A 16,315-nucleotide genomic window follows, 5' to 3' on the forward strand; every position below is an offset into this window, starting at 1 on the left:
ATGACTCCCATTGTGAAGAAAAATTAATAACAACCCCAATTGTGAAGTCAAATGCTATTACTTATTTTTCTTTTCTAATCCTGGATCTAATATGGAGGAGGTAGATGAAGAGTAAGAGATACTTTTTTTTTCTTTTCATGATAATATCATGGCATTATTAAGCTTGTTACTTTGCACTTTGAAAGAAAATTTTTGAAGGGAAAATGTTGCACAGAATGGGGTTAGTCTATTTCACTTGACCGATGTATGATTACTAATTTTTTTTTTTTAATTCCTCAGGGAAACTGTTACCACCTGTTCAATCTGAATTCAAGCAGTTACTGTCAATTTACTCATGGGTGAATGCTGCCTCTTTGTGGCAGAATGCCATGGAAAGTGTTCTTTAAACATAAAGCTCATGAACAGCCCTTGATATTGTACACATTTCAGGTGAGATTTTGGGAAGATCCACCAATAGCAATGAAGCACATGGCTCTTTAAGTTTCAGATTAATTCAAACATTTCCTACCCTTAAAAACTAACCTAATTTCACTGGCAAACCTTACTCAGAGGTGAACAGCTTATACCCACTAACTTTTGAACATTTAGGATATAGATCAACTTCAGGTAAAGTATCCATCATAATTATTGAAGGTAGTCTTACACAAAATAAAATCAGGAAAACCATGGGAATATGGGAAGATTAGGAAACCATGGGAATTGTAGACTGAATAAATAATACTGACATAACAAAATACATAACATTGGGAGAAAAATGAACAGGCAATCTATTACTTACCACGGTCCATATATTAGAGGGATACTTGAGTAAGGAAAGAAAGTATACAATTGAAATTTCATTAATAAACATTAAATGCCACATTTAGAAAAACATAATTCCCTGAATTTGCAAAGGCAAATTTTACATATATATATATACATATATATTCAAATTTGATAATTAGGGGAATTTTTTTTTATAACAAGAGTAAGAGTTAGCTACTATGTCCTAATTGTTAATAATGAGGATTCAGTCAATCACACATAGCTATTTTTTTCTGTACCTTAAGCAATCATTACTTCAGTCCCTCATATTTGACATAGTTATCAAGTGTTTATTCAGAAACTATTTAAAAAATTACATGTGCTGGGATACATATGAGACTGTAACAACAGTAGCCCCATCTTACAGAGATCCTGTTTGTGGTTATCATCATTGCTTGCTGCCCAGAGGGATAAAGACATTGTATAGAGATTTGTACAGTCCATCATTTGGTCTTCTGAGGTGCCAGTACATGTGGATCTGTACAAATGCAACTGGGTTTGGTTAAACAATCAAAAATCGGCTACAATAGTAGTCAAATCAATACATCATTTTGGTTGACTAATAAAAATACTTTTAAATCTTCTCTAATAAACCAGAAACTTGCACACGATTCTTACTCAAATGACCCAATTAATTGCCCTATTTTTTGTCTTTTATACATTGGGATACAATCAGGTTTTTAAAAATTAATTACAGATCCAATTGGGTGGGTTGCATTGGCTTTATGATTTTCCCATTAAGTTCTCCATATTTTTAACGATTTAAAATGCTTTCCTGATACCACTTCGGTTTTGGAAATGCGGCTCCTAATACAGTGAGACACCTCTGTGAAAATCATAGGCTAAATAGTGAAGGAAAGAGAAATGCTAAATGTGTATATAAAAATAGGTGCTACAATAAAATATTTGTATATTTCATCAATAAGTTATTTTGACTAATCAATTATGGATCATATAGCTCTGTTATTTTAATGACTTGTCCACATCTATGGTGATCCTTTTCCAGATCACAATATTTTTGTGTTTAATTCAAATGTCCAGAATGCATACAAACACATCCTTTAAAAAGAAAGGAAAAGTAATGAGAGGAAGAAGGGAGGCAGAGAAAGAGAGAAGGCTGGGCGGGGAGGGAAAGAGAGAGAACAAACTTTCTAGTAAAGTTGGGGTGTGCTAATCTCTCCACCAAAGCCATCTAGACCCACCCATGGCTTAAAGGGGGGGGGGAGGAGGGGAGGGAAAGGGAACAAAAGAAGAAGAGTAGAATCTATGCGCTGCCATCTTCCACCATTCAGAGCACTTCCGACCACTACAAAAATAACTGCGACCTTTTTTTAACAAGTCACCTGCGCAGCAAACTGCCCTCCGTAAACCCTTCTCCTCTCCTCCCCCACACGCAGGAAGAGAAAGCGATGTGCCCAGTTTACACAAATGTTTGCCCCGTGTGTAAAAATCTAAAGGAAACTGCACACCCTTTCAGTATCTTCTGCCGAAGCTGAGAATCTCGTGCCAAGGCACTTCACCCTAAACGTTGCAACAACACAATTAATCGAATGTGTTCACCGTGTGTGTCTGCTTGCTTGTTTGTTTGAAACGCAAAAGCTCCAAGGGAGTTTCTCTGCTTTTAGAACTGGCTAAATGTGGTCTGTTTTTCCAGCACTTCGAGGTAGTCCGGCTCAACGTTTAGTTTTGCTTTTAACTCCAGATACTCGTTCCGGTTGGGTTCTACAAAGACAGCACTGGGGGGGCTGTAGAGCACCGGTTCCCGCAGCCTGCTGTCCCCTGCCCCCGGGTGCAAATACTGATGGGGGCGTCTCAGGTCATAGTTGGGGGAGAAAGTGTAAGCAGCTGGGCTGCACGGGAATTTGGGATATTCCGGGAGGCTGTTGCCGGCGGGGGTGGTGGAGCAGTGTTTGTCTGGTTCTAAAATGCCCCTGTAAAAGCGGTCGGCGTCCTGCACCGGCGACAGTAGGTCCTCCCGGGGCTCGATGGTGCTGACGCTGTAGGCGGGACTCCGCAAGTGGTGGCTTTCCCGCCTCTCCTCCTCCCCCGGCTGCAGCTGCAACTGCGGCGGGGGCGGCGGCTGTGGCTGCGGCGGCGGCGGCGGCGGCGGCGGCTGCTGCTGCAGGTGGTGGTTGCTGCTGTAGGTGACCTTGAGCTCGTGCAGGTCTTTGTAATCCTCCACGGAGTTGCCCTCTCGGGAGCGGTAGATGGGGTTTTTGCACATGTGGCCCAGGGGATGGGGGATGTACTCGTACACGTGGCCCGCGGGCGTCTTCACCTTGGGCAGCGCGGGCCCGCGGTGGTGCACGTGCGCGTGCGGGTGCCCTCCCGCGCCGCCGCCGCCGCTGTACACGCTGTACTGCATGTTGAAGGAGCTCACGTCGGAATTGTTGGTGCTGGTGTGGTCGCTCTGGTTCTTCTTCCTGCGCTTCATCACCAGCACGAAGAGCCCGGCGGCCACGAAGACGGACATGATGAAAACCAGCAGCAGGCTGAGGATTAACACCGACAAGGGCACCGACGACGCACCTCCGCCCGCGCCCAAGCCCGCGGGGGCCCCGGTGCTGTTCATCCGGACGGCCGGGGTCACCGCGCTGGTCCTCGCCGGGACCTGGATGGAGGAGGGCGTGGGCGTGGAAACCACCACGTCGGAGTAGTCTGGACACAGCAGCTCCGACTTAATGGAGCGCATGTCCGTCTCCGCAAACTTCTTGGGCGCCTTGCAGATGACCTCGTCCACCAAGACGCCCACTTTGAGCTGCTCGACCCACAGCTTCATGCCCACCACGTCGCAGGTACAATCCCAGGGGTTGTCATGCAGGTCGATTTGGATGAGGGATTTCAGCTGGTCCAGAACTCCACTCACGGGCAAGGAGGTGAAGTGGTTACTCCTTAGGTTCAGCCTGAGAAGGGTCAGGCCCGAGAAGACGCCTGAGGGCATGGTCTGCAGGAGGTTGTTATTCAGGAATAGCAGCTGGAGGTTGGGGACCGGATCGAAAGTCCCAGACTGAATCTCACGTATGAGATTGTACTGGAGGAAGAGATACTGCAGGCTTTGCAGGCCGTAGAACAACTCCGGGCTCAGCCTCTCAATCCTGTTGCCATTCAGGTAGAGGCGCCTCAGGTTGGTGAGATCCCCGAAGGCGCGGTCCTGGATCATTGAGATGCGGTTGTTGCCCAGGTGTAGGAGGTCCAGCCCCGTGGCCTCCAGGAAGTCGCTTCTGCGCACAACAGCAATGTAATTCTCCGTCAGATACATTTTCTTGGGGTTGTAGGGCTTGGGCTGCAGCTCTGCGATGCTCTCGATTTTGCGCTCCTGGCAGTTGACGTTGAGGCCCAGATCGGAGATTTGTAGATTGCAAGTGCACGCGGTGGGACACTCCAAAGGCACCGGAGATTTGGTCTGGTAGGCGATGCTGGGGCCGTAGTTGCTGTAGCCCAAATCCTTGGAGGGCTGCCGAGAGGTGGGGCGCACTCGGGGCTTGTTGGGTTGGCGGGTCCCCTTAGGGGGCTTTAAGGGGGGTTTGTAAACAGCAGAGGAAGAAGTGGCCACGGAATTCACCGAGGCTGGGGTAGTGTGTAAATACCCCGTGGTGCTCAAAGGCGTCTGTGGCCTCATCTCATAATCTGAAATAAGTTTCCTTGGGCAAAGTTCCTGCTTGGACACCTCGTCCAAATCTCGGCCGTGTAAGCGGAAGGGGGTCTCACAAACCACATCCCCCACCAGGGCCGAGTAGGAGATGCTGTCCAGCCAATCCTTGAGAGAGATCAGCTCACAGGAGCAATTCCAGGGGTTTTCTTCCAGCTGTAACTCCACAACTTTATCCATGTGCTGCAACAGCCCTACATAGGGCAGAAGCTTCAGCCGGTTCCCCCGCAGGTCCAAGTGCGTTAAGGGCACAAAACGGAAAAGGTTGTTGGGTAAACTAGACAAGAGATTGTCATTGAGGATAAGCACCTGCAATAAATGCAGTTTCCCAAAAGCATTGGGTTCAATGACACTGATGTAATTGTAATCGACCTGTAGGTACTCCAGGCTCTCCAGGCCAAGGAAGGTATCATCGCGCAGAAGTTCCAGCTTATTATTGTTCAGATGCAATCTCCTTAAACCCCGCAGCCCGTGGAAAGCCCCAGTCTCAATGTCCTGGATAACGTTGCTACCCAGATGCAAAATCGAAGCCCCAGTGTAATTGACAAATTCATTGGGATAAAGGCGGTTCAAAAGGTTTCCAGACAACAAGAGGTGGTAGATTGGGAACCGGGGAGGGCTAATTTCAGAGAGGCTGATGATCCCCCGGTTTTCACAGCTCACAGTTAAAATGCCATCCTTTTCCTCACAAGGACATGCATTGTCACAGATTTCCCCATAATAATCGATGGTTTCTGCACACGAAAGGACGAGAGATGTTAGAGCAAACGCTAGAGTCTGCAGCATCCAGCTATGCATTTTTCTGTGAAGGTCCTGTTCCAAAGTTACTGGGGGGCAGCAAGTGTGCATTTTACCTCCTGCAAGGGAGAGAGGGAAAAAAAAAAAGGAAACAACAGAGTATGACAAAAATTTAAGGGATCGGTAAGAAAGTCTCTCTGTTCCCTAATACTATTTCTCTGAAATCCAGAAGGAGGGAATATGAATGACAGCCCCCCACTCCAGTGGAACACCGACATTCTTCAGACTTTATTAATGTCTCATATTCATTTTGATTTAAAGGTTGATTTCATTTCCTAATGAATACAACAGGAACATGCTGCCCTTTACAAGATAAGGGCAGGTTAGATAAAAATCCCATTTTAGTGTTTTTCCTTGCTTACCCCCCCCCTTTTCAAAACCAATCCATAAATATACATAAAATGGCTGTCAGTTCAGTTTCATGATTCTAACTTAAGAGAAAAGAAGCACCATTTTACAAGGTTCCCCACCTCACCTATACCAAACTCCTCTGCCTTCCTTTTAGAACCTCCTCAGTTAACAGTTCACCGTGAAGGTCTCCCGTTTTCACAGAAAAGCAAGGAGTCACAATACTTGGGCTATTTTAAACCAATGCTGGAAATGCCAGGGTGGGAACCTAAAGAACACTTTCCAGAGGCAGAAAAGATGTAAGATAATGCATCAAAAGGACCCAGAAGAAGCTTTTAAATCACCAATTGTCTTCAGGAGCTTTGAGTGTGGAGAACAAGGAGAGCCCGTTCGCTTTGATGGTGGACTTCACTACCGCGCTTTAAAGCACATCAGCGTCCTAATTGCATGCACGGAGCCACTTAGCAGCGCTTCTCTGAGCGCGCCCTGCGTCCACTTCTCCTCATTGATCATGTCAGCGACGCTACCCAACCGCATCTTTAAGCCACAGAAATAGTTCTGCACGGTGGATTACAAAGAACTCGGCGAAGGCATCCGCAATCCCGGAACACCTCCCGATACCTGGAGTTTAAAGAGGACGTTCCTACCGCTCACCCGGAATCAGCTAAAAGTAAACCAAGGACCAGCGCCAACGCTTCCCTTACCTCCCGCTCGGCGTCTGTGTGCCACGGTATGCAAAACTAACCCTACTGAATTAGCAAGATTTGGACTGAACTACCACCTCGCCAGCATCCCCATCATCTCTGGAGTTGTTTATTACATTTAATAGTCAATGTTTCACTCCCCCTTCCTCCTCCTTTTATGAGAGGGGGCACCCGGACTGATTAGTAGGCAAAATAGAAAGGGTGAAGGGAGGGAGACAAGTGACAGTGGTCTGTGCTTTAATATCCTAATTTCATCTCCTCGAGGAATCAACCGGACCCCCTCCCCCTTTTCTTTCTCGATTTCTTTTTTTGTCCTCTTAAAGGCTTCCTTCCACTTCCCACTTCGGGTCGACAGCGGTACTCAAAAGGGAAAGGACATAAATGGAGAGCGTGTGAGTGTGTGAGTGCGTGTTGGGTTGGTTGCGGCGGGGCTGGTGGGGGGGGGGGGGATTTGATAGAGACGCCGGGCTCTGGGAACCCATGCCTTTTCTCCAGTCAGCCTTGCCTTTGCCTCACCACCACCGAAGTCTGATGTCGAATTGCAACCAAAACTAAAGCCAAGACATTTCTGAGTCACGGGTTCAAGCCTGGAGACCTCGATCTTGCTCCCCTAGCTGAATCCGGCCCGCGTTATTAAGAGCCCCTGCATCCGCACGCACATGTGCAAGTGTGCCTGCGAAACCTTCACGTGTGGCCACCCAGACGTGTCGAGGCGAATCGGAATCACAGTGTATAAACCTCACAAGTACCGCCGACCTCCCGACGCAACCGCAAACGCCTCCCGGCTTAAAAGCGGCAAAAACACCCCCTATGGAAAGCAAAACGTTTACCTTGAAATTTCAGTTCTCCACTGGATCAAATCTGCACATCCATTCGGCGGGGGCTGGGTCCCCTCCCCCTCCTTCCCTCTGCTTCCCCGCCCCCATTCACCTCCCACCCTTTCTGACAGCCCATTGCAAATTGTGTCCAGCCGGTATTAAACTGGAGGGTTTACAACTTTAATTCAGTTCTGGTTAGCCGGGGTCGAAGAGCTTCCTCTCAACCCCATTCTCTTTCTCCTCCCCCTTGCCATCAAAGGAGCCCGAAAATTTGAGAAAATAAAGTTGAATGAGCCGGGGAAGGCTGACATTCGGACTGGGAAACGCACCTCCGATGTAAATTCGTGGGTGCGTTGCACATTGTCAGATTATCACATCTCAGATTATGATTATTATTATTTTTTGGAGGGCGGGGGCGGAGGAACTGTATTTGTTTGCCCCAAAGAATTTGGACCCTAGACCATCGCCCTGCCCATCCCGCATTAGGCAGAGTGGGGCTGCGCGGGCTGGAGCCCAGCACCCAGGCCGGACCCGCTGCTCCGGGCGCAGCTGCTCCCACAGCGGCCCAGGCTGAAGCACCCGGAGTTCCAGGACGCGAGGCTCCCCTCCCCCACTCCGCCCCAAAGCCAAGGAAGAGAAAGGGAAGGAAGGAGGGGAGGGAGGAGAGGGAAAGAAAGCCACCCTGCTGCCGCACACACACACACACACACACACACACACACACGCGAGCCTCTTTTGCAAAGTAAACGGTCGACTTACCCCGTCTCACATCTCCAGGGCCCACTCATCCTAGCCGCCCCTATAAAAAATACCTCTTTGGGGTGTGCACTGGGTTTCCCGAGCCCAGGCAGGGCAGGAAGGCGGCGAGCGGTGCGGTCCGAGCGGCCGGAGGACAGAGGCGCCCGGACGCCGCCAGCCCGGGGCCGCCGCCGCGGTGGGCACCGCGGGTCCTGGGGCTCCCCAAACGGCTCTCCCCGGCGCTCTCGGCGGTAGTCGGAGCGGGCAGCGGGGTGGGGGCGGGGTGGGAGGGGGCGATCGCGAGCGGCCGGTAGGGAAGGGAGGAGGAGGGGGCGGCGGAGGACCGGCGGTCAGGGCGCCTCGCGGCAGGGGCCGGGAGCCGGAGCCGGAGCCGGAGCCGGGCGGGGCGGGGAGGGAGCCGAGGAGGGGGGAGGCGCGGAGCCGAGGAGGGGACGTGAAGGCTGCCTGGCACCGCCGGCCCCTCCAACGTGACGGTCAGCCCCGCCGAGCGATCGCACCCGCTCACACTCACGCTCGCTCGCACACTCGTTCCCACCCGCGCCAGCGCGCGATCGCAGGGTCCCGGGCACCCTCCGCCGCACTCCCCAGGCGGGTACTTACAGTTGCCATCTGCATAAGGGGCAACTTTCTCTCCAAGCCAGCAGCAGCCGCCGCCCCCTCCAGCAGCCTCCAGCTCCACGCACCCTTCGGCCTGGGTTCGCGCTGGCCGCCCCTCCCCTCCCCCCTCGGCTTTCCTCCTCGCGGTCTTCACCACATTCCCCCCTGGTCAGTGGCGCACGCCCGGGGACTAGCCAGAGGGAGCGGGGCGCGGGGGTGTGCATGCATCGCCCGCCTTCTTCTTGCAGCGCACGCTGTACATGGTAGTGAGGGGGCGAGCGAAGGCGGCACCGGCCCCTCGGCCACCCCCGCGGCGGCTGCGGCTCCTGCGCCGTCCTCCACCCCCCGCGCAGCGGCGACCACCGCGCTGGGATCCCGCCGCCGCTGTCCCCGCGCCGAGTCCGCCGCCGCCGCCGCCGCCGCCGCGGCCCCTAATTAGTATTTGTACGGTTCCCGCATCCTCTTGGCGGTTTCATCGCTCCCAGTGTTTGCAGGGGTTTTTCTCATCCCTTCCCCAGATGCGGCGCACGATCGTCATTATTTGGAACTCTCTATCTCCGACATCCTTTAGGGGGCCTGGGGCGGGGGGGAGGCGGGGGGGGGGGGGCAGGAGCAGCGTTGTTCTACGCCCGTGGCGTGTCCCGGCAGCCTGGCGGCTCCAAAACACTCAGAGAGAATCGCGTCTTCCCTCCCGGGCGCTGAAGATGTGGCAACACGGTAAGCATCACCGGGGGCTCTGAGACATCTGCTCCAGCTCGGGCACAGGGCCCCGTCCAGTGCACTTGTTTATTGTCGCGCCGCGGGTGCGAGCCAAGCTGCAGCAGACATGATGGGCCCGGGGCGAAGCGGCCGCTCGGTGGCCGATAGATGGCAGCCGAGGGCGAAGGCGTCCCTGGATTCGGGCGGCGCGATCGGAGCCCTCCTTGGATGTCACATTCGTGGGAGGCAGAGGAGTCTTGGACCATGTGCGTAACACAAGCGTGGGACTGTGCAATCCTTGGATGGAAAAAGGGAGGAGTGGAAATAACCCCGACAGTGCCAGGCTTCTTGGTGGTCGGGGACAGACGATAACAGCCCTGGGCTGGTCGCCTGCCTTCCTCCAGCCCCTGCTTCTGTCTCCTGTACTCACTCTAAAGGACCCTGGAAGAGGGAGTGGTTCATCCTAGCTGCAAACAGGGGAGCTAATTTTTTTTTTTTTTTAAGAATTGCGTTTTATAGGTATGTCTGAGCGATGCAAGGGCATGCGAACGACTTTTCAGAGAGAATGTGAATACATTTGGTATGTACTAAAAAGCTGGAAGCCCCTAAGTAAACGCAGTATCCATAGGAAGGGAGTTTCTTGAAGAGTCACCTGCTAAACTCCACTAGCGTCATCTTTGCAGTAAGTATTCCTGTCTCTTTCCATGAAACCAGGCACCTCCCTCCCCAGAGGGGGGGTCTTTACATTCATTCATTTCCAGTGTTTGTGGTATTAGCCCTGCAGTCCTTCCCAGGTATAGGAAAAAAGTTAGTCATAGTAAGTGGCCCAATGGAGGCTGAGTGCACCTGTGCCTGTTCTATGATAACTGGGTAGTTTTGCCACTTAAGTATATTTATCTACTTTATTTTATGATTTAATTATGATTTATGTTTTGGAATCATTCTAAACATAATTGATATTGTCTCCTTGGTAATACCTAGGATACTATTATGGTTATAATGTTTTGATTAATTATAGGTTTATAAAGATTCTGATATATATATATATATTTATATATATACACAAACTATACAAACATATCTTCCCACATCCTCTCTCTGTATTGAAATTAAAAGTTCTCTAGAGGTGGTAAATATTCCAGTCTTTTGAAGTTTGCAACGTTTCTTGAAATTTCTTCTCAGTCTGTTTGGCAAATATTTTTTTCAGATAATCCATACATGTGCTTGCTTCGGCAGCACATATACTAAAATCAGGTAACCTATACATACTTTGTTTGAAAACAGTTTTATTTTGTTTCGATTCAGGGCATGTACAAGAGAGGGAGAAAAGAAGTAATCTGTAATATTGAATAATGACAGTAAGATCCTATAAAAAAAAGAACTTCCTGTAAATTTAGAAACATTTGGCTGGGGAATGACAGCCACTTGCTGCAGGTACCTTATATAATAAACAGGCAACTTAAACTTCAAGTCTTGTTAGTGTCTGTTTTATTTAGTCCATAATCTTCTACCATGATACAAATATTTTAGAAAATTTATTTTTAAAATATAATATTGCTTTTATATTTTAAATGAATGTGTTAAGATGTGATAACTTAAAATTACATATTATTTACAGTTGGAAACTTTTGGCATTCTATCACAGAAATAATTTTCGATGTGGACAAATTCCATAGAAGTTCTGAAAAGGTATAAAGTGGTTTAATCAATTATTGGACTTTTCAAAATAGCTATATAATAGCTATTTTTAGTTCATTACTTCATTACTTTCTTAAATCATCACAATTGTACTTAATTATCAGCATTTGGTTTAATTTTTGATTTTGTATTATTTTCATTTTAAAGATTTATTATCCTAATTAAAAATAAATTTTGTCATGATAAAAGTATTAAATATATTTGCAATTATTTTAGGTGCCAGTCTTGTGAGAAACACAGACACAAAAATAGTCTAATTTATTTCTTGTGGCTCAAATGAATACCTGATGACAACTTTCTATCGTTGACTCAATCTTAAGGATTGCCTGAGAAGCCACCATTACGGCTTACCGCTAGGTGTCTCTATAAGCTGCTCGGCAGGAAAGTGAATTTTGAGAAAACCCTGTGACATGCAAAGACCAAACAGAAGAACTCAGGAGGAAAAACATCATAGAAATAAGGAAAATCCTTGTTTGTCAGTCTTTGGCCTCCTATTTGCTTTAAATATTGACTATATCCTAGAAAAGAATAAATGAATCATGTAACAGTGGTCAAATCTAAGCCAAGACTTTTAGCTACAAGAACAAGCATATCTATGTTTCAGTCCATACTAAAAAATACAGTCATATGATATGTATACTTGCTTTTATACAATACTCAAATGAATGCACAGGATTACATAAACACTTTGGGAACTAGAAAATGAAACGATTGGTCAAATAGATCTCCAGAATTAAGGGCGTTATACTTAATTAAACATTATTTGATTGAGTTGGTTGGATGTGAAAAGTTGGGAATCTTTGTTTAAATGTTTGTGAATATATTTGTACATATCATAATTAGCCCATGATCTACTATCATCATAAGTACGGTTCATATATGGTAATATATGTGACAATAATTTATGCAAATTATTGACATAATCTGATACTTCCCTATTAAAATTTAAATTCAATCCACAGTGAGCATAACTTATCACCTGAAATTGACCATATATTTTTGTGAATTCATATCGGAATTGTCATTTTAGTGTTTTATGGACTATTTGGAAGATTTCTTATACTAAATGCATCTCTTAAAATATCTCATCATATTACATTTGTGTATTGTTTCCTTAGAATATTAAAATGCCTACTCAAGAATATATTCCCTTATGAAATAACCTAAAAGAGATTATTCTTGGTAATCATAATGAGATTTTGTAATTACTAATCAACATTATTGAAATCTAAAGTAAGTAGAGCTTGCATTTCTTTTTGTTAGCTTAACTGGTAAGATTATAAAACATAATGCTAAATATAAATATAATTCCAGGCTCCTCCAAAATTAGCTATAAATATAAATATAATTCCACACTCCTCCAAAATTAGCTCTAACAGATTACTTTTGTGTTAGTAGTAGCTAAAAAGTCTATACAACCCTATTTGGTAAACACATTTTTCAGATATAGATTATATTTTTATGTCTTTCAAATTTAAATTATATATAACACATATCCCTAAAATCAGAAAAGTTTCTCCTGGTGGGAAAAACACGAGTCACCATTTATGATCATTTCTCTATGTAATTGATAAGTTAAATAACAATAGTAAAACTTTTTTATGGGTTTGGTACATTAAAAATTACAACAATCAAAATTATCATACAGTGATGTCTATCGAACCCAAAAGGGCTAGGTCAACTGATTAATTTCACCAACATTATTTATTCACCTAGTTTGTTACTTACAATCTTAGAGATTTGCTGTCAGTGATGTAAGAGAAAGATGTGCATAAAGTAGACAATTTTCTTCCTTGCCTCATTCAGTTCCTTGTAAATACACTCTGATAATCTTTTGACCGATTATGTATTAAAACACTCTTTTTGAAGGACCAATTGGAATTCTCTTCCTAAATTTAAGATGCATTTTTTTGACAATTATCTTTTCAGAAAGTAGCCTATAGTACCAAAATAAAATGTACAAAACAATATGTAAGAAGATGTTCATTGTAACACATGCTTACATTTGTAAAGCTAAGAACAGCCCACATGTGTAAATGAAAAGTGGTACATCTCTATCTATACCTTGGAATACTCTTCTGAATTTAATAACAGTGTATATAAGCATATGGTTCTGTCATTATTAATAGTGTGTATAGCATCATCTGTATACACTGTTGTGGGGGAGGAGAGAATTTTTCTGGAGGGATACACAAATTCAGTAATGACATTTGCCTTTTGGGAGAAGACTGGGGAGTCTTGAGTAGAATGAAGATTTTTCACCTTACATTCCATTTTTTATTATTTGAAAATTTCAATTTATATGCACATTTCCATTAAAAATTTAAAAAATAGGTACTTGAAAGATAAGGGTATTACAGATAGTCCCCAATTTATAATGGTTTGCCTTAGAATTTTCAACCATACCATGGTATTAAAGCAATACACATTTCGTAGAAACTACTTGGAATTTTGAATTTTGATCCTTTCCTGGGACAGTAAAATGTAGTATGATACTTTTTTTGCGATGCTAGTCGGTGAGGAGCAAGCCTCAGCTTCCAGTCAGCCATGTGATCATAAGCATCAACAACCCATACACTTCTAATCATTCTGAACACATATAACCATTTTCACTTTTAGTATAGTCTTCAATAAATTACATATATTATTCAACATTTTTTATAAAATAGGCTTTGTGTTAGATGATTTTGCCCAGCTGTAGGCTATTTATGTGTTGTGAGCACATTTAATGTAGGCTGGGCTAAGCAATGACGTTTGCTAGGTTAGGTGTATTAAACGCATTTTCAACTTACAATGGGTTTATCGGGACATAACTTTGTTGTAAGTCAGGGGAAATTTGTATTTGGAAGAATGATATGGGAAGTGATGAAAAATGGAATATTACTTTACCAGGTTAATCTCTGTCCCATAGTTCTCAGAACCATTTTTTTCTATGACATGTTGCTATCCATGAAGACACTATGTTTCTAAATATATGACTAAAGTAATTAGTTAAAGTGACTTCTCTTCATAGCTTTAACATGTGACATTCAATTCCAGCAGCCAATATTAACTATTAAAATAGTAATTAATAAGATCTAGCTTCCATTTCCTTCACTGTGCAGAACCATGCTGTGTACTGGCAACATTACTTTTATTTAATACCGTGGTGAGTTGAAGGGAAAGATCAAAATGATTTTCTAGAGAAGATAAGTGATTATACTTGAAGTTGTCAGCAGCAGATCTTTACTGCTATCGGCAGAAAGATGAGTGAGTGTGTAATTGTGGCATATTTTAAGTATACAAACTATCATCAGGCCCTGTTAGAACAAAGGCTGCTGCCATCTGGCTTATACTCACTTTAAAATATGCATATTCCACTGGAAAAGAAGCACTTTTACTATATAGCTAGATTAGCTTTTCTATGTATCTTTCTATTAGAGCTGGGATTTGTCTCTTAAGATTTATTGGTTCTTGTTTCTCACATATCTCTAGTCATTTTTAAACAAATCCAAACAGGCTTTATGTGTCTATATTTTCTGCATCCTTTCTGGGCTCACAAGTGAAAATAATTAACCATCCTAAAACATAGTTTTATCACAGAATTTTCAGAAGAACCATTGCTTATAGGAGAATGTCTAAAGTAACAATATTTTTTCAACTTTTATCAGCTGGGATCTTTCATGCACGAGGAAACTTCCAAAGTCTCTCTATCCCCTCAAAATGAATCAGCTTCTTCCAACTCCAAAACTTTGGTTTGTACTGCCCACTCATCTAATTGGCTTTTCCCTTTTCTTCCAGCTATTGTTTTAGAGAATTCACTGTAAATCCTTTCTTCACCAAAAAAACATCTCCTTTGCTTAACCAACTTGGAAGACTTGCTTATCTGAACATTCTCTTCCATTATCTAGCACATGCCTAGGACAGTTTCTATTTCCTGATTAAAGTTGCTGTTTTCTTCTGGACTAGACTATCATTCCTTGTTGAGCAAAGAATTGGAGTTTGCTTCCCCTCAAAGAGTGGAAAAATGAGCTCCAAAAAAACCCACTATACATAAGAAATTCATGTCCATTTTCAATTTCTTTTACTCAACAAATATTTATTTGGTAAATATATTGTCTTAAACCATATTATGTCTGAGACAAAATAATTCGTTGGCTCATAACAGGGTAGTTGGAGGATTTCAGGAACATTTTTACTTTCTGACCAGTCACCTTCATTCTCCAGTCAAAATAAACGGAATATAATATGTAGAAATACTATTGCTTACCTTGTGTACTTGAATAGTATTTCTTGTAGCATATATTTGCCATGCCTCTGTAGGAATGCTTTCCAATAGAACTCCTTGTGATGATGAAATAACCCCTATCTGCATTGTCTAATATAATAGCCATTGGCCACGTATGGCTACTGAGCGATGGCAATGTGGCTGGCGTAACACAGGATATACAATTTTAATTTTAAAATTTTAACTTATTTACACTTTCTGTAGCTAGTGGTTACCATATTGGGTAGTGCAGATCTAGAGTGTAAATCCCTAGAAGGCTGAAACTGTGTGTCTTTTGCAATTTCTGGGATACTTTGAAAGTCAGTCAGTATGAACAGCTGCACTCATAAGTAATGATGGTGATTATTACATCCTCAATAAATAAGGACAATTATGATTCACATTTGGCTAGGGGCCTGATTTACATTCTGTTGAGGGTCTCTGTTCAATTCTTTTAAATTGCATTCAGTTCAAGACCTCTGCCATTCTTTTAAAGATTTCAAGGCATTTTACAGGCATTTCAAAATTTCTTATTACATCCTTATTACAGCACTATAAAGAAGGCAAGGTAGATGATTTTATATCGATAGAATTTTATTAGAAGATAAGTGCCATTTTATGTATGATGAAGTACTCTCTAAGGTGCTTTTCTTCAGATCATACAGCAGAATGTTAGTAGAACTGGAAAAGAAAGTCCTAAATGGGTATTTTGCTTCAAGGAACTATCTAGAATAGGCTTTTTGTGCAGAGAAGTCTGTCAGTAACAAAATTGCACTTAAACTCTTACATTACACCATTTGAATACAACAGCTCTATTTTGAGGTTCAGTGGTGTCTTGTACAAGTAGAGTTGGCAGCTTTTGGAACAAGAAACTGTAATTAATGAATGTATAGAATACACATATGGCCTCTAATTTCCATGTAGATTTGATTAAGTCTCCGTTTAAATAAAGTCATATTTATACATTTGAAACAGAGATGTGATAGCTTGGTAACCAGTCCCAGTTACAAATCTGCAATTTTTGAGATTAAATTTTGTTTGTTTTCAATCAATTTATCTAAAATATTAATAATAAAATTGACCTATATTTCCGTCATTATACTTCTGTGGCCAAAATCAATATAGTTTCAAAAGAGGCATGAATTGCTTAAGAGCTTAAGTCCAAAATTCAGAGGAAGCCACCTGATCCAGAGCA

At 44.0% G+C, this 16,315-nt stretch overlaps 1 protein-coding gene and 1 long non-coding RNA gene across 8 annotated transcripts in view; one reads left to right on the forward strand and one right to left on the reverse strand.

Moving 5' to 3' along the window:
* Positions 1-1,073: 1,073 nt before the first annotated feature.
* On the reverse strand, positions 1,074-9,546 carry SLITRK5 (SLIT and NTRK like family member 5). 3 transcript variants are annotated; one of them, XM_072782633.1, is made up of 2 exons: positions 8,481-9,546; positions 1,074-5,310 (listed from the first exon to the last, which is right to left on the reverse strand). In XM_072782633.1, the coding sequence occupies exon 2, from the start codon at positions 5,300-5,302 to the stop codon at positions 2,426-2,428; it is 2,877 nt and encodes a 958-aa protein (XP_072638734.1). In that variant the 5' UTR covers positions 5,303-5,310; positions 8,481-9,546; the 3' UTR covers positions 1,074-2,425. The 3 variants fall into 3 exon arrangements, with proteins under 3 accessions (XP_072638734.1, XP_072638735.1, XP_072638736.1); XM_072782634.1 differs by lacking the exon at positions 8,481-9,546 and adding an exon at positions 7,881-8,100; XM_072782635.1 differs by lacking the exon at positions 8,481-9,546 and adding an exon at positions 7,134-7,740.
* The window catches only part of LOC140607958 (uncharacterized), a 121,148-nt gene continuing 113,896 nt past the window's right edge, over positions 9,064-16,315 (forward strand). For 4 of the 5 annotated variants that reach the window (XR_012009879.1, XR_012009880.1, XR_012009883.1 and 1 more), the window contains exons 1-2: positions 9,064-9,194; positions 9,681-9,858. This is a non-coding gene — a long non-coding RNA (uncharacterized lncRNA). Of the gene's footprint in view, positions 9,443-9,680; positions 9,859-16,315 lie in introns of all 5 variants that reach the window. The other variant, XR_012009882.1, reaches the window with a different exon arrangement.

This window comes from Canis lupus, chromosome 17, assembly GCF_048164855.1.
Source record: "Canis lupus baileyi chromosome 17, mCanLup2.hap1, whole genome shotgun sequence".
Classification (NCBI taxonomy): domain Eukaryota; kingdom Metazoa; phylum Chordata; class Mammalia; order Carnivora; family Canidae; genus Canis; species Canis lupus.